Source organism: Pavona decussata, unplaced genomic scaffold (assembly GCF_977016875.1).
Source record: "Pavona decussata unplaced genomic scaffold, jaPavDecu1.1 SCAFFOLD_48, whole genome shotgun sequence".
In the NCBI taxonomy this organism is placed as follows: Eukaryota; Metazoa; Cnidaria; class Anthozoa; order Scleractinia; family Agariciidae; genus Pavona; species Pavona decussata.
The window spans coordinates 5172510-5190941 of NW_028145470.1; the positions used below are offsets into that span (position 1 = coordinate 5172510).

At 39.8% G+C, this 18432-nt stretch overlaps 1 protein-coding gene across 5 annotated transcripts; it reads left to right on the forward strand.

The window, feature by feature from the left end:
- The first annotated feature begins 552 nt into the window (after positions 1 to 552).
- On the forward strand, positions 553 to 16805 carry LOC146481936 (N-acetyllactosaminide beta-1,6-N-acetylglucosaminyl-transferase-like). Of its 5 annotated transcripts, none has more exons than XM_085108104.1 (4): positions 553 to 677; positions 6588 to 6693; positions 13648 to 13852; positions 15283 to 16805. In XM_085108104.1, the coding sequence occupies exons 2-4, from the start codon at positions 6593 to 6595 to the stop codon at positions 16450 to 16452; spliced, it is 1476 nt and encodes a 491-aa protein (XP_084964230.1). In that variant the 5' UTR covers positions 553 to 677; positions 6588 to 6592; the 3' UTR covers positions 16453 to 16805. The 5 variants fall into 5 exon arrangements, with proteins under 5 accessions (XP_084964230.1, XP_084964227.1, XP_084964228.1 ...); XM_085108101.1 differs by lacking the exon at positions 553 to 677 and adding an exon at positions 5678 to 6286; XM_085108102.1 differs by lacking the exon at positions 553 to 677 and adding an exon at positions 5678 to 6282.
- Positions 16806 to 18432: the final 1627 nt, after the last annotated feature.

Consider the following 18432-nt stretch of genomic DNA (forward strand, 5'->3'; position numbering starts at 1 on the left):
GTTGATGGAAGGAATTTGATCCTGATTGTACTACCCAAGAAAGACTGCTGTAGTGTCGATCTACTGTTAAATCACCCTTTCGTGTGATCTAGCCTATTACAAGCGTTAAGGAGGTAGCGTGAATGACAAGGGTTAAATTACGAGAGACAGAAAGGGTTAGGACACTGGGGCCCGTCTCTCGAAATTCCCGTCCCGGTAACTTACGTCGGCGCTGAAGCTGTCTTCCTTACATATTGTTATTCAAAAGAGATCCTTTTTATTGAAGTTAAAAGCTAAATTCTAAGTTTTTTTAAGATTTAGGGGAAAATATTGAGCAACCTCTGAATGAAATGACTGTCATTCGATAGAGAAATGGTTTTTCAAACGGTGCTTATCTGGTAGAAGTAAGTTCTCGGGGGGTTTTGACGAGCCCCAGTGGGTATTTCGCCTTTTTCTCTTTCACGCTTTTATTTTTCGTTCTTCTCCTTACTACCTCAACCCTTGTAATAGGCTGAGTGTGATATAAGCGTTCTACCAGTTTTGGAAACAGAAGCTTATTGTAGGCAATGCAGGCCGCCGTCTCGTTGTCTGGTAACCCGTCGTCCTGCCGTGCTCGGTGGTCATATGGATGGTGGGTTCTTTGCTGTTGAAATGTTGTAGGAAGAGCAAGAACAAGAACGTTGTCTCCACTCGAGATGGTAAGTGCGTTATCAAAATAGTACTAAAGAGTTTAAGCAGATACGACGACGACGGCAGCGGGAACGTCATAAAACGATAAGATTTAATGAGCAAAACTATGTGCTGGACGTGTGTTATAAATTTTGGTACATTTCTTCGCCGTCCTCGGCAAAACAACAACGTGAAGTGACTAAATTTAAGGTTTTGTGGCGAACGTGAACACATGCAAATTTTTCATTCTCTGTCTCAACTTGAACGCCGTTCCTACCAATGCTTTTCCAGGATAGTTCGGCCACATTGTACAAGTTGGACGAATTGGAATAATCGCGAAGTACTGCACGTTACTCGAACTTTTATTTTCAAGTGACGTTTTCGTTGGCGTTGCCGTCGTGGTTGCTAAAAGTCCCTACTTTCAGGTCCCTGAGGGGGATGGGGGGGGGGGGTCCTCATCCAAGTTATATAGTTGTATGTCCCGCCCAAAAGGGAATGGCTTTTGAGCCATTCTACATTGACCTAAAATTGGGTCATGGATTCTTCACCTGTATTGTTACTTGGCAAAGGCTGTCCTTCTTGCAGTTTGCAGGTCGTTGAGTGGTGCCCTAATGTGTTGGAAAGAAACTGACGTTTAATGATTTAAAATAAGAAATAGCTCTGAGAGCCTTTTTCTAGTTGTCTTTTTTCTTCCGGTAACGCGTTCCGGTATCCTCTCGTTCCAGAGAAACACCAATTTACATAAAATGATTCCCTTTGTGCCAGGATTTATGAAACACGTTTAAGAACTTGCAATGTAGTTTTTAGCACGTTTAAAAAAAGTTAGAAGTGCCGTACTTTCCTACACCAATTCGCAAAGGAGTTCGAGTCGATGACACTTTCGTCGTGCTTTCTAGGACGGTCACTTAAAACATCTGTAGTAGATGAGTTACAACTTCTTTTCTCTCGTATATTTTTGACTTTTGACCCTGCTTCCGACGAACTGAGCACGTGCCAAACAGCACGTTGTACACGTGGGCTCGCTTGAGCGGTTATCAGTTAAGAGTCATTTCGTGTTTGCTTTGGTTTTGCGTTTCTACGCCCTGTGATTGGTTGGTAAAATTCGCGCCTCTTTCTCAACCAATGAGAAGCAAGCGCCAAACCAATCGTGATTGGCTCGCACGCATTTTCTCGCGCTTGACTCCGGTAACATGCGCTTGTTTCGAATTCTGATTGGCTCATTTTCAACTCTTCTGATTGGCTAGAGTAATTACTATAAGGGTTTTATTTTACGAAGACCTCTCTAATGCCTTTCAGTCTTGTAATTTTGTCTCAGTTGGGTATTGTTGTTCCTTCTGAGGGAAATTAGGTGTGGCCGTCCTTAAAATAACCACAAGAGCATATCAACATATTAAGCCGGGAGTAAACCTGAAAGCCGTTTTCACGCCGCTTAAAATCGGTTAAATGGAAATATCTCGTTCAATCATTTTCATTACATTCAAACAGTTTATACGTATTCATAGAACTTCTTAACTATATTTGCGTTCTGGCAGATAATCCATTTCCGACAGCGTTCAATAAGGAAGGACAGTTATTATTTTGTTATTAAAAACATGAGAGAGCGAACAGCTTACAATAATGTTAAAAGGACTGTAGGAAAAGAGTGCCCCCCAAAAAACTGTAATTTTTTGTGAACTTTGTCTGATCTACGTTGTGATTATTCCAACCTGTTCTACTTGAACAATGTGGCTGAATTATCCAGGAACATAATTAGTAGCCGAACAGTGTTCAACTATAGAAAGAAAGAGACAAATTCACCACTGAGTTCAGTCCCATGTTCTCCTAGTTAACTGATAGCTTAGAATCGGCCAAAAGTTTAACTGTCACTTAAAAAATGGCAAACGTCTTAACTAACTAATAGCTGAGAAATATTAAGAAAACTGATAGCACTACTGAAATGTGTAAGCTTTGTCTGAGTGTACTGTGAATTTTACTTGCAAATAACTTGCCATTCAGACTGTGTAGTTAATTCCTAGGCCCGGTTGTTCGAAAGCCGATTAACGCTTGTCCACGATTAAAAGTTAATCGAGGTTTTTATCTCCCTTGTTAAATATGTTCCTAAGAGCTATTTTTAAGCTAATGGTGAAGAGAAGTGTAAGTCAAAACCGAGGGACAAGAATCTTTTTGAAGAATCTTTCTTGGTTAGCAAGTAAACTCGAATCAAAGTTCACGTTCCAGGATTAGCTTAATCGGGCTTTGAACAACTGGGCCAAGCGGAGAATACGTTGCTAACGAAGATGGCTCGGAGATCCTCACAAGTTGTTTGTAGTTAAAAATTAGATTATGAGCTCGAGATTTCTATCGCTTGATAGCTGATAAGGGCGCAGCTACTCGGCACTGTTCGCCGGGCTAATAAGAGCGAAAACGTTGATTCGATATAAAATCCCAATAACGCGTGAGAGGCAACATTTAACTAATAGCTGAGAAATACCGAAATTTTAACTGATGGGTGAGAATGCAGCACCCCAATGTAGACCCTCTCTTTTGAATTGGTCATTACACGTTTTTGAAAGAAATGGACTAAAATTTTTAATACGCGTGCAGATCTATTAATTTTGCGAACTAGCCAAAGTTTAGTGCTCGCCATTTGCGTTAGTGCAGTATTTGTTTAAATAAAAGTTCAGAGAGGGTCGAAATGTTCATATTTGTACAGCTAAGGGAATAAACATGACCATAATAGATTAATTTAAAATCATTTCTTGCAAATACAGTCAAAAGTTTATTATTAAAACTTTCATTATTTATCCAGCTAAAAGCTAAAATATAAATTATTTTCGGCCACTCTTGAACATTCATTTTACTTTAGTCCACTGTTATTGCCCATGCAAAATTGAAACCAAATTCTTTTAAAATTCAAAGATGACACGAAATTTGAAATAAGCATCCTGTAATTTAGCGGAAATACAAATGATATTTTTTTTGTGTGCAAATTTCTGCTCTCCACTGTAATTGGTCTTCGATATGAAGGTTGTCATGGATACAACAGTCGCCCTGTAAATCTGAGAGCAAAACGTCTTTAATCGAAAAGAATAAAAACCCAGTTAGGTTTTACTGACTCCAAACTATCGATTTGGAATTTTCCGTGCGGAGACCAAACATAGAAAAAATTGTCTGGTTATTTCACTCCATTTTACTAGTTTTGTTATTATGAAAGTTGTAACATTCGACTGAATAGTCTAACATTTAACACTTATTTTAGGCTTAGCAGGTGTTTGAACAATCAAAAACGACAAAAACCGTTATTGATTCAGGCCTTCAAAAATGTTGATCTTATAGGCGCTTCTTCTACATATACACCTTGGAAACAACCGCCTTTTGTTAGGGTAGTTCACCAGTTTGAAGGTGAAGTTAAGTAAAGACATTTGTCCAGTGTTAACCAACAAAATATACAATAAACTCAGGCGCAGTAAGTAAGAGATGATTCAAACACTTCATCGTGTAATCTCAGGCGATAAATTGCTTGCGATTAAACTTAACAAGTTTTTCCTGTCCGACACAGCAGTTAAAATGCTAATTATCAGAGAAATTTAAATGAAAATTGGGAGCAGAATTTTCTTGTGGTTCCATTTATTCCACGACTTGAATAAATATTTACACACAAAGCTGCTAATGTCTTTCAAATTACTTGTTAATGACATAGTCACGCTTAATTGGAGCTGTAGTTAAGTTTCAGTAAGATTAAGCATGACTGCAATGACTCTATGACAGCCAGTTGTTCACTTCGCCACCTCTAGTCTTTACAGGGTCTGAAGAAAACCAGTCGTCTTGAATAGGTTTGTTACAATTTGTCAAAATTTTTCTGAGAGCGAAGAAAATTGCGGAAGTTCCTCTGGCTCTGTGTTTTAACATGGAATAATCGAAGAACAGGAAAATCACCTTAAAAAATTAAACTAAAGCATTAGCTTTGGGTTTAATTTAATTTAGCTAAAGCGTTGTTAATACTTTTCAGATATTTTCTCAGCTAACAATTTATCTCCTCGATGGAATCCTGACAGAGTGTTCGCAGGGGAACAGTCCATTTGTAGAAAGTTGAAAATTTGTTCGTGTGAGACTCGGACCATTATTGCACAACGGAGCGTTCTCTTAGCCGGAGAGGTGAAAACTGATGTAGTGCTTGTGTGTGGCGGGGACTATTACAACTGCATGAGTGTTCATTTAGGAGAGGTGTCCACTTGTGGGACGCTAAAAATGTAGTGTCTGTATGTGGCTGGGGCCATAACTGAGTGTTCACTTGGGAGAGGTGTCCATTTATGTGAGGTTAAAAATGTAGTGTTTGTATGTGGCCGGGACCATGACTGAGTGTCCACTTCTTAGGAGAGGTGTCTATTTATGTGAGATTAAAAATGTAGTGTTTGTATGTGGCCGGGGCCACGACTGAGTGTTCACTTAGGAGAGGTGTCCACTTATGTGAGGTTAAAAATGTAATTTTTGTATGTGGCTGGGACCATGACAGAGTGTTCACTTAGGCGAGGTGTCCACTTATGTGAGGTTAAAAATGTAGTGTTTGTATGTGGCTGAGAAATGACTGAGTGTCCACTTAGGCGAGGTGTCCACTTATGTAAGGTTAAAAATGTAGTATTTGTATGTGGCTGAGAAATGACTGAGTGTCCACTTAGGCGAGGTGTCCACTTATGTAAGGTTAAAAATGTAGTATTTGTATGTGGCTGGGACCATGACTGAGTGTCGACTTAAGAGAGGTGTCCACTTATGTGAGGTCAAAAATGTAGTGTTTGTATGAAGTGTGTACCACAACCTAGTGTGAAGAAAGGAGGTTAAAAACGTAGCGCCTGTGCGTGACATGAACCTTGGCTGAGTGCCCATGTTTTTTTTTTTTTGTTTTTTCTTTTGTTTTTTTTTTTCCAGTTGAAAATAGACCGTAAAAGCAAACCAATTCATTTGAGCAAAGAGAAAGCTGTCGGTCTGGATGTTATAAACGTTTTTCTATATAATTTGTTAGGTATAAATAAGAAATTCTTTGAAACTATTAATTAAGCCAAACCTATCTATTAAAGGCATAACTTGCTGCAGGTTTATTTACATTCACAGGTTACCAGTATTTAATTTAATGTAGTTCATTTGTCTCACGTCAACTCAGTATCCTCAACAACATTAATGTTTTCAAGTTGCAATCATCTAAACGAAGATGAAGAAGAAACGAGCAGTTGCTAAGACACTTTTTGTGATTCCTATCGTAATACAGAAACCGGTCGGCTCACCCCTTTCTCAAACAGAAACTCGTTTCCCTAGGATACCGTGTCAGTGTAGTAATATTTTAAGCTCCAGCTTCAATTATTTTTTCTCGTTGACCTTGTTTTAAATAGTAGGGGTCTGGGCTATGCAAACACGCTTGCATGCTACACAAAAACAAGATTACCACAAAATACATTAAGAAGATATTCCGTATCCGTCTTAGACTTTGGCACTAGACGAATAACCCGATTACTTTCATCGGTTGCAGCCAAGACCTAGTCAAAGTTTGCCTCGGGGACACCGGCTGTTTTTGACACAGTGCCAAAGGTGAAGAATATTCAGTTTCTCAATGCGATTTCGCAGCAAGCTTCAACGCGGATCAGAGCTTTAGAAAAGTGCTATCACGTAGGTAAAGTAGTAGATCCTTGCCAATCAAGTGCCTTTGGTCACAGCTACAATTGTAGGCTGTAGATTGTTCTAACGGTGTTACAGGGTCATTTAAGCCGGGGGCGGTTTAATTTCATTCTGTATTCGTTGACCAGTATCAGTCAGTTAAGTGGTTCCGTGTTGCAGTATTCGACTGTGATGCCGTTGTTTACATCACTGTTTACATCAGTATTCAACGAATTTTTGACCGAACATGATATTCCAAGAGGACTAGTGACATTACAGTTTTTCAAACTCTCAGCGACCTTTAATTTGTTCCACAGCTTGAATGCTACGTGAAGAAGAACGCGTTTTATCATCTTCATTGAACCTCAACTACTTGAAGTTTTTGCGAAAAAACATGGCTATCACAAGTACCTGGATATTGAGGTAACAATTTCAATCTTCCTAAATTTAATACAGTTTAAGAGAGCAGCAACAGTTTGCCGCAAGTTAACCACGGGGTTTAAACCTGGGGATTTTTAATGAGGTCCCAACGACTCTCTCGCAGCCTCGCGTGATCGCCAGCTCTGTGTTGTTGTCGACTTTGAACTTCTTATAGCGAGTCTCAACATGCTCAGATTTTAAAGGGAAGCGAGATAAAACACTCTTCGTAGACTTGTGCTTTCTACGAATCTTGACGTCTCTTTATCACTTTGAACTCTCTTTAACTAAATCTTAACTGATTTGTTATTGCATATTATTGATGAATCAGTGGACTGTCTTTCAGCGAAATTTCGTAAAATTAAAGAAGGATGTATAGAGATTAGTACCATCTCAATTAACAGGTCCGAAGTCCAATATACTGTGCGGTTTCAACCCAAGCATGAAAATTAATTGTTGCATGATAACTCAAGATCGCTAAGTTGACTAAATTCTCATAAAATCTTGTTTTCGTTCATTTGAGAACTCACGTGTAAAATTCCTAATCCCCAAGCGTGACTTAAGTTCTGAGACAACCCGACCAATTGTTTCGGTAAGCCTTCGTCGCGTTTGATCAATTGGAATTTAACTTTCAAGAATAGTTAAAATAGGCTATGACACAACTAACTAAAATAACTGGATTCAGACAGGAACACAAAGGTTGCGTTCGATTGACCGCATTCCGGGACAAGACAAAGCGGATCGGAATAGTTGTCAGATTTTTGCGCATCCTTGCTGCGCATAATTTTTCGCGTCATTTAGCGCGCGCACGCACAACATTACGGGATTTCCTTGAGGTTAAGCTCGGCAGGAAAATAAATGGTCCTTTTCTTCTAAACGAGCACGGTGACCCCCATTTTTTAATGCATCAATTTAAATGTCATACGGTTGACCACTATATATCGCGATTTAAAGAAAAGTTTAATACTCTACTTTGAGATATTTTTATTTGAATGCTTTAAAAAGCACGTATTTAGGTAAAAAGGGAAAGGTAAAATATAGTTCTCGAAGACGAGTGTTCAGTGCCAATATGTAGAAATTATTCCAACATATTGGCACTGAACACTCGTCTTCGAGAACTATATTTTACCTTTCCCTTTTTATAAGTACAAGTGCCACGCAGCTAACGGAAATTTTCCCGTTAAACTTTTATCACGTATTTAGGTAGTGCTGCTTACGCGCACACGCAGCAAAATCTTTAATTTCCTTCATAATCTTAATTCCAGTTCAATGAAAATAGTTTGTTGTGTAAGATTAAAGTAAATTTTGTTGAACTGATTCGATATTTTAATGCAAGAAATTAATATTTCTAGAAATGATAGTTCCCTTTTCTGATTACTAGCGTTCCTAATATAAACCTCGTGGGTCATCTATTTACTATAATAGCCATCCAGGATGCACAAAAACGGGCACGGTGACCCCCATTTTTTATTGCATTTTTGTAATGCTCATAACATAGTCATGAACTGGACCAAGTCTTAGACAATTTTAAATACTCCTTCTTTTTCAGCGGAATCACCTTAATACAATTATACAATCACATGTTATTATACATTGCACTGATTTCACGAACAGAAGTATAGAAACGGTGTTGAGAAAACTGTCATTTAGGTATTTTAAGGTCCTTTCTAAATGTCTCTGACAGACCAATCGAAACGCTCAGAGTGGGCCGAAATGTTCATATTTGTACAGCTAAGGGAATAAAGATGAACAAAATAGATTAATTTAAAATCATTTCTTGCAATTACAGTCAAAAGTTTATTATTAAAAACTTTCAGTATTTATCCAGGTAAAATATAATTATTTTGGTCACTCTTGAACTTTCATTTTACTTCACTCCACAGTTACCTGGGACCATATATTGCCCATGCAAAATTGACACCAAATTCTTTTAAAATTTAAAGAAATTTGAAATAAGCATCCTGTAAGGCCCAGTTCAGACGCCGAACTTTTCATGAGCCGAACTTAATTCAAATTAAGGTCGGTTCAAATCACGAAAATCCCGCCTTTTGATTCAGACGCCGAACTTAATTTACTTGAAAGTCTTGAAAGCAAAACCAATCGAAATGTCAGCGTTGTTTTTTTTTATTTTTTATTTGAAATATGTTAAAATAATTTATGCATTAGGTTCGGGTCATGAAAAGTTCGACGTCTGAATCCAAGCCGTTCCAAAGCCGAAGTATCGATATATCCCTGGCATTATTCGTTAATCGTAACCGAATTTCGTGACCGTTATATACAGGTAGAAGATAATAAAATTGTGGATTCAGGAAGTCTAAAGGGTGACCGCGTCCGTTATAAACAGGTGACCGCTATATGCAGGTCAACTTAACAGTAAATATAAGGGACGATTTTTGGGAAGTTGTTCAGTGACCGTTATATACAGGGTGACCGTTATATACAGGGCCGTTATATACAGGTTTGACTGTATTGGCTTCTAATGAATGATTTGCCAGTAATCAGAGACCCATGTATGCGCAAAGGATTTTGGGATCGCCAGGGGGCAAACATTGCTAGTCGCTAGAAAGAAATGTATGGCGTCAAGTTGTTTCTTTGTCAAAAGCAGTGGTTTTGGACAAAGAGTAACGCATTTTCGCCGTGATTTTGTGAGAAGCGGAGGTGACTAATGTTTGTGCGTGGAAATTGTAACTTTTTGTGTGGTTGATGCGATAAAATCTATCGATAAACACTCTTGCGTAAGGTTGATTGTGAAATCTACTGAATCTACATCAAGTTATTGTATTGAAAAGGTACAAACTCAAGCAGCTTAGGTGTTAATTTCAGGGGATTGACTCAATAAAGCCTTTTCAGTTGTAATTATGTGTGTCGATAATTGTCTAATCATTCTGTGGGGTGTTCAAAACTCAGAAGGAAAATAATAACTAAAGCTACAAACCTCACAGATACAGAGCGGATCGGCGAAGCGATATTAACAAAAACACAAATTTAACGCATTGTATAGCTTTCAAACAAGCTACAATGATAACGAAAGGATCAAAAGACAGATAGCCGTGATAAGAAACACAACATCTAGCGATAAAAGCAAATAGCCGGGCTCAGCAACACAAAAGCTGCAAGATACATGTACACCGTTCAAATCCTATCCTTACAGTGATAAAAAGAGAGGCTATACTGTCACCGGATGCACTGAAATGGGCCACACCAAACCTGAACCAAATGCGACAAAGTGCATAAGAACGGCAGTCGTTAAACAGAAACAACAAGAGTTCTAATCAACGATGCGCATAACCCAGAAATGACTTTGAGATGAAAATACAAAACATGCGACAGTGACCATCACGCAAATCCTCCAAACCATAAATGGCATTTAATAAGAAGAAAATCAAGCTCTTAAACAGCTTAAAGAAAGTTTACGGGGGACATTGCTCATTTCATAAATAAGAGGGTGTTCTCAAAAGGATATATACCCGTGAGGGCAAAACTAAAACACGCACGTGAGCGCGAAGGCTTGTCAACCCTATATTTAAAAACCTCATACAGCACAATGATCACCGCCTGGCGCTGGCATAGGTTGTTAATATTGACACACATACAATTACAACTGAAAAGGCTTTATTGAGTCAATCTCCTCAAATTAATACCTACGTTTGTATTATTTCGAGACTATTGGTCACCATTACTTGATGTAGATCCAGGGGGGGGGGGGTACTCCCCTATATGGGCTATACGGGGACGTGCCGCTGGGTAGGGTATGGTTTTTGGCACCTCTGTCCTGAACAGGGTATATGATTTCAAGCGAGTCTGTCCCGGACCCGTCCTAGACAGGGTATGGTTGCAAGACTGTCGTCGAGTATTTGGCAATCTAGCCTGAGTATCAGGCCTTCCTAAGGGGAGGGGGGATGGGGAGGGGGAGGGGGAGGGGAAGGGGTAGAAGAGGAGAGGAAGGCCTGACACAAATCCTTTCTGAAGCTTGTGTCGAACGTCCGAATTTTGGACGTTGGCGCTGATTGGACGAAGCACAAAAGGTTACGTCACACCGCCGGAAACAAAAATTATCATGATAGACTAGACAATGCAACTGTCGCATGTTTTGTATTGTGATATCAAAGGTCATTTCTGTCATTTCTGGATTACGAGTGCTGCGGCCTGTCCTGCAACCGTCGTTCTTATACCCGTTGAGGCATTTTATTTGGCTTTGGTACGTTTGGCTTGTTTCAGTGCGTCCGGTGACAGTACAGCCTCTCTAGTTAGGATTTGAACTGTTTAATAATCTTTATCTGGCCGCCTATTTGTTTTCGTAGCTGAGATCTTGAGTGTCTTATCACGGCTATTTGTCTTTTGATTAGTTACGGCTGCGTTTTTGTCATCACTTCTTGCCGTTCTGAACTGTGAGATTTGTATTTTCCTCCTGTAATGAAGCTGAATCTAGTCGCGAATTCTTCTCAGTGGTGCTCAACAGAAAATATTTTGTTTGGAGAGTCTTTTGCAATAGAGCTGTCTGTGTAACTTCAATTCATATCTCTCACAGCGGTCATCGCTGGCATGACAGTTGCATGACTGAAAGTTATTTTGATTGGCTACTGTTTACGGCGAAGCGTCATGCTCATCGAGGGGGCGGGATACTCGTCTCAATGCTTTTGTGTCAGGCTTTTCTTCCCTTTTCCCCTTCCTCTCTTCCCCCTCTCCCTCCCCCCCCCCCCCCCGAAAAGCCCGATACTCAGGCTATTGGCAATACGAAATCAGAGACGTTAGTCTGCATTTATTTCAGTGAACAATGCTTCACGTCAATTGAGTTTCCACTTAAGGTTCACCGCTGTTAATGCGAAATTTTGGGATTTTTCGCCATCACTGTCTAAGAAGTGCATTATTTTATCTGTTGTGATTGGTATGCGCGTTTCAATGCGTGGAACATCACGTCCGGTAAGTAACAGTGGGCCTTTAAATGTTATAGCTATTACCAATAAACACTTGTGTAACACAAGAGCTAGATGTTGTCCTCTGTCCTAAATAGGGTCTGAAAATTGACAGGGGCACCCAACGGATCGTTTCGATAAATTATCTGTTCGGAAGGCCCTTAATCCCCTACAATTTTCTTAAGGGAATTTTCACCTCGAACTTTCGTGATATGGGAAATGTAAGGCCTAGTGTTTTCGGATTGATAAAAATGTCTTTTCTGGTGCCGAAAAAAGGTCAGCTAAGATTTTCGGAAAGGAATTAAGACCTAACGTTTTCGGGAAATGGACAAAGATGCCCTAGTAATTTCGAAAAGACTCAAGTTCCTCTAGAATGACCGAACACATAAAAATATCATAGCGCGGCCATAAATGAACCCACATAGCTTTAAAGGCACTCCAGATAGTTTAAAATAGCGTTTTAAAGGATCTGAGAGAAAACTGTCGTTGGGTGCCCCTGAATTGAGGACATTGTCCTACACAGGGTAGGTATTTAAGGTTATTTTCACCTCTATACCCAAACATGGGTCAAGTGCCCCCCTCCGGGATGTAGATCCAGTAGATTGCACAATCAACATTTCGCATTTATCGATAGATTTCATCCCAGGTATAACACAAAATCTTACAATTTCCACGCACCAACATTAGTCACCTCCGCTTCTCACAAAATCACGGCGAAAATGCGTTATTTTTTGCCCGAAATCACTGCTTTTGACGAAGAAACAACTTCATGCCATACATGTTTGCCCCCTGGCGATCCCAGAATCCTGTGCGTGTAACATAGGTATCTGATTACTGGCAAATCATTCATTGTATTATTAAATGTCCCCAATTAGTAGAGCGGTATTTTCCCTCGGCTAGCTACCTTATTCGTACTAAATTTCGCGATTTGTAAGAAATCGCGAAATTAAAGACTCGCTAAAATTAGGATACGCGAAAATTAAACACGCGAAATTTAATACACTTCTATAATTGCTTTAATCAATGATTAACTGCGTTTATAGCTGCATGGTTATTGTCATCAGTCTATTTATCTTCTACTTCAGCACTTTCTTCATCCGAATCACTCATTTCTTCTTCTTGTACATGTAGCTCTTTCAAAACATCTTTTGTGCAGTCATCAAAATGTCCATTTAGGTCAGGCTCTTTATAATTAGCCAACACGAGCTCTTTGTATGTCTTGTATTTGTCAATTATCAATCTGTTCTTTGCTGTGGCTTCAAGCGGCGATCTTCTATGCGTTGTATTTATGACTTCAGCGAAAGCAACCCCTCCTCTTAAAAGAAAAAAAAAAACGTGTAGGGCAAGAGATCTCTTTGGGTAAGTGACCAATGATTGAGTCAGCAAGCCGTCCCGGAAGGCGCTTATAAGCAACTATAGCATAGCGATCATTGAGGTTCTTTCTTTCGCGAGAAAGGTTCAAACGTTGCCTAAGGATCGGTTTCCAAACTATAGACAGTGCACCACAGTAATAATATAGACATTGCACAAGGCTGTATAGGAAGACTGTATTTCATTATTATTCATCTATAGTTTTGTTCTGTTTCGAGGGTGTTAAGCATTTATAATCATTACAACTGGGTGGCATAGGTATTTAAAATCATATTTTTACAATTGACTTTTATTAAGTACAATATTGCAGTAGCATTTAGCATTTTTAAAATTAATTTGCAGTATTTGCTTGATTTGTCTGATTATCAACGCTATTTCTATTACGTAATTGTAAATCATGATTGTTAAAAAAAAAACAGTTTTCTAAGTCTGTCTTTTGTCAATTTTCGCGAAATCAAATGCCCTAAATTTATCATTTTTTGCAAAACCGTGAAAGTTAATGCTCGCGAAATATTCGTGTTCCAAATTCGCGAAGTGCCCGCGAATGTTAGTACGAATAAGGTACTTTTGACACGGTAATAAAGTCTTTGATTGATTGATTGATTGATTGATTGATTGATTGATTGATTGATCATAAGCTAAACCACTCTGACTTCGTTATCTCTCAAAATTGCAGAATGATGAACAGGACGCAAAGATTATGCAGGCGATGTTATAAGAGACGTGTTTGGCTGCTTGGTGCCCTGTTGTTACTGTTGTTCGCAATGGTTGCATTGTGGCCTGTCTTCATGGTTACTTTGTGGCCTGTCTTCACCACAGAAAAAGAAACTGCAGATGTTTTGACATTACCCAAGGAATTGTTATCACCTTCTCATACAAAAGTGAGTCATTCAAAATTTTGTATTTGGAGCCTCGTGTTCGCTGCCAGCATCTTCTTTCTCTTTTTCTTTCTCTTTTGATCTTTCTCGGCATACGTATGTCCTCGTCTCTCAAGCTTAACAGTAAATTCAGTAGGTGCGGTGCGTTTCATGCAATGTTTAACGCGTCGAATTTTCGATCGGACGGTCTGAAGAACGGGGAGTCGTTGGCTCGAGGCTAGGTTGGTCTTGGCATTAAATGGATGGGCTAGCATCCCACTCAAGGGAGAGTAGTAATATTCCAAGTCACTTCATGCTGGGTAGTGATGCGCTAACATCCCATCTAGGGGAGTTACTCCTAGTCACTTCATGCTGGGTATCCTGTGATGGACTAGCATCCCATCCAGGGGGGAGTAGTAATACTCCTAGTCACTTCATGCTGGGTATCCTGTGGTAGACTAGCATCCCATTCAGGGGAGAGTAGTAATACTCCTAGTCACTTCATGCTGGATATCCTGTGATGGGCTAGCATCCCATCCAGAGGGGAGTAGTAATACTCCTAATCACTTCATGCTGAGTGTCCTGCGATGGGCTAGCATCCCATCCAGGAGGGAGTAGTAATACTCCTAGTCGCTTAATGCTGGGTATCCTGTGATGGACTAGCATCCCATCAAGAGGGGAGTAGCAATACTCCTCATTACTCCATGCTACAGACACCTTGTTAAGCTCCTTGCAATAAAACTTGGTACATAAATGACAGACTTATAACAGTACAGCGGCAACTGAAGTAGCTCAGTGCCGGGATAGTTATATCCAAGTTCACCAATCAAAACATTTGGAATTTAGTCTTACTTTTTCGATCCAGTAGTTTTGCAATAAACAGTTTTCAATAGATTTTAAACACGTACCAGCATTCGAGTAGAGGAATTAAATGCGAGCGTAGGGTAAAAAGTCAATTCGCTAGAAAAAGGTGTACTGTAGTCCATTTCTCCGCGCATGCTAGTTTCTTCATTTTTTTTTTTTGCATGTTTTTTTTCACTACTGTCTTGGGCAAAATTTGGTCTGAAAAGGCTGGGCCAATGCCCAACTTTAAAATTAAAACACCAAATACAACCTCAAAAAAACCTTTTCAAATTTGTTTACGCTGACAACAGAAACACAACTCTTAACTGATCGTTTCACCATGGTAACGACTCAGGAGCTTGTCAGCTCATTTGTTAGGGAGAAACCCAGCCTTGTTCCCAGTAGTCCTTGCCGCGCGACCGAACGTGACGTCACCCGTTGAGGTGATCGGCAAGACGCCTCCTATCGCGTTAGGTCCTAAGCCTCAAATAGGCAGCCCGGCTTATTCGATAAGCTCTATTAGGCCAGCAAACAAGGCTGGGAGAAGCCCTCAGACCTTTTACTATAGAAGTTAACTTGATCACTAATTATTTGAGGTCTTTTATATTTAGTTTCCATCGCTGGAGTATTGTGGTCGTCGCATCAAAGAAGACGTTCAATTTCACAAAGATAGCGGCCATGCTCCAGCTCCATCATCAGTCCAGAAAATTTCTGATTACCATATTCTCAAGACATTTTCCCAGCTAACCTGTCCTCAGACGTTGGCGTTATTTTCCCGGTCACAAACAACGAAGGAAGAAACAGAAAATAGAAATTTTCCACTGGCCTTTGTTCTACAGCTTTATAAAGGCGCAAGCTTGTTTGTGAAACAGCTTCAGTTTATTTATATGCCACAAAATGTCTACTGCATCCACATTGATACATCAGCTTCTATAACCTTTGTACGAGCCGTGGAAGAAATTGTTCGTTGTTTGCCAAACGTCTTCATCGCTAAGAAAAGGGTGAAAGTCATATACCTCCACGTTTCCACTGTCCAAGCGCAATTGAACTGCATAGAGGAACTGCTTGATAGTCCTATTCAATGGCGGTATTTGTTTAATTTATGTGGTCAGGATTTCCCTTTGTACTCTAATCAAGGTATTGTACAGGCGCTGAAAGTCTTAAATGGTAGATCAAATGCAGAGAGTTGCGAGTTAAACAACATTACACAAAAGCGCACGGTCAATGTGTTTGAAGTGAAACGCGTCACTGGAACGAGCGGAGAAGGACACGGGGCATACAAGTGGGCTAACACAGGGAGGTTGAAGAGTCCCCCTCCGCGCGGGATAAAAATCTACAAAGGATCGTCTTTCATTGCGGGTACAAGAGAATTCTGCAAGTTTGCGCTTCATGAAGAAATAGCCAAGGTTTTTCTGCAGTGGCTAAATGATACAATGTTTGTTGATGAAACGTTCTTTCCCTCTCTCTATCGACATCCGGGTGCCCCGGGGGGGATTTTAGGGAAGCAACCGGAATTTATAACGCGGGGGGGTGTAAGGTGGTACCGACCAGCGAAAGTGACTCTCTGCTATGGCCACTGGCTCAGAGGGATTTGTGTTCTAGGTTTGGCAGACTTGAGCTGGCTGTTTGCGCCCGATTTACAGAATATGTTGTTTATACAAAAGATTGATTTTGATTATGATGCCGAACTCGTCGATTGCTTGTATGTCATGACACAGCAAAGAAAGCAACACCCATACAGTAGTAATGGGATTTCTTGGAACGGACCATGTCCGAACTAGAATATTGACTTCAAACGGTGTTCTCTGCATGGGGCCTATTCAGTTGGAAGGGGGTTGGTTTCTAAAGAAACTGTGGTGCTGTGTCAATGGAAGAGTGAAAACGAATATTTAGGCCCGGGTCAAACGTCAAACTTCCCATAAGATGAACTAAATTGTAATTTGGGTCGACCCAAACGGGTAAAGCTCGACCGTTGGGTCCAACGATGAGCATAGTTCGTCGACTCAAAGTCAGCAGTCATAGATGTTTGATAGCGAGATTAAAATATACAGTATCATAAAAAAACTTAATTTATTACTTTAAATCAGTTCATTTACTGCAAGAGAGTTTTTGATGATAAAAAAATGAAAATTCTTTATTAAAATATTCCACACAAATTGCTATTTACAAGTTAAAAATATATATAAAAAAAGAGCTTTTAATAAAGTATTTTTAATAAAGTATTATTATTATTATTATTATTATTATTATTATTATTATTATTATTATTAAGTTCCATTCATTAAAAGATCGACGTTTGTCCCACAGTCGATCTTCACACGTTCTATCCGTCTGAGTCAGAGGGATAGAAAGTGTGAACATCGACTGTGGGACAAACGTCGATCTTTTTAAGAATCGAACTTAATGAATTGAGTTGGACTCAGCTGAGTCAAGCGTCGAACTTATCATGAACTACCCTGCGAGCAGAGGCCGTTCGATCTTCCTAGATAAGTCGGGAAGAGGAAGAAAGATCGAAGGGCCTCTGCTCGCAGGTAATCATGAACTTAGTTCGCTCAGTTTAGTTGGTCTCATGTGAAGTTGGACGTTTGACCCAAGCCTTAGTTTTATCAACTGAGTTGTAAGGTAATTTGGTCACCGTAAAGAGATTCAGAGCTGACGTTTCGAGCGAAGACCCTTCGTCGCCCTACCGTGGGCAGACAATGGTTAGTTTCTCGGTGAATATCTGTTTGGAAAGACATTACCCCTCTCAAAAATTCGGATTAAATTGTGAAGAAAAACTAGCGTGTTCCTCAGCCAGAGGTCGGTTCCCTGAAACTTTCGCAGCGCTGAAAAACTAATCCCTTTTGTTCCGAAGGGAAAAAGACGTTGTTAACAGTGCAAAACAAGGCCAGATAGCATTTTCGGAAAGCCAACAAAAACTAGTAAATAAAGGAAATGACATACTGTTCCCTAAAATTTTCGGCAATTTAAATTCTCAGCTAAAGAATCCGTACGGATAAAACAGTTAAGCTATCACAAAATTGCCTCATGTTAACCCTTTAACCCCTTATATCAAAGAACAAATTCTCCTATCTTGTCCCCATACTTTTCTTACAAAAGTACTGTGGAGAAGTTGTTAAAATATCAAGAAAATTCACCTTGGGTGATCATATCCTAAATTCTCATGACCTTCCGAGGTTGAATAAGCATTGATGTTACAAGGAGAAATTTGATGCTGATCTCTGTTAGGGATTAAAGGGTTAAAAGGCCATAAAATAATGTAGGAATTTGGGAAACAACCTTTTAACTGCTTTGGTTTAATGTTCTCTCTGAGTCGGAGAGCTCAGTAGCACTCAAAACGTCAGCCGTCTCGAATCTTTTTACGGCAGCCAAATTACCTCACGATAATCGAAAACGTATCGGTGTACACGGGGCCTTTAGTGTAAGCTTTGCTCAGTTTGCCGCTAGGAAGCCAAATTGCCAAACCACGAATCCAGGACAGAAGCAGATTCTTTCGTATGTCGTGGTGAGATCATGGCTGTGCTATACACAGGGTCAAGGTTGCTACGGTCGAGAAAAAGTACAGGGAAAAAAGCTTTTTTCAAGGTTAGGGAAATTTGCATCAAGCCAGGCGGGAAATAATAATAAGTCAGGGAAATTCTAAATTCCAGCCGAAAGTCAGTGAAAAGTCAGGGAATTTTATTGTTAAAAAGGGTAGTTTTATTGCCCAATGTCTTGGTTAGACAATAGAATTACCCTTTTTAGCTGTCCAATCAGCCTTG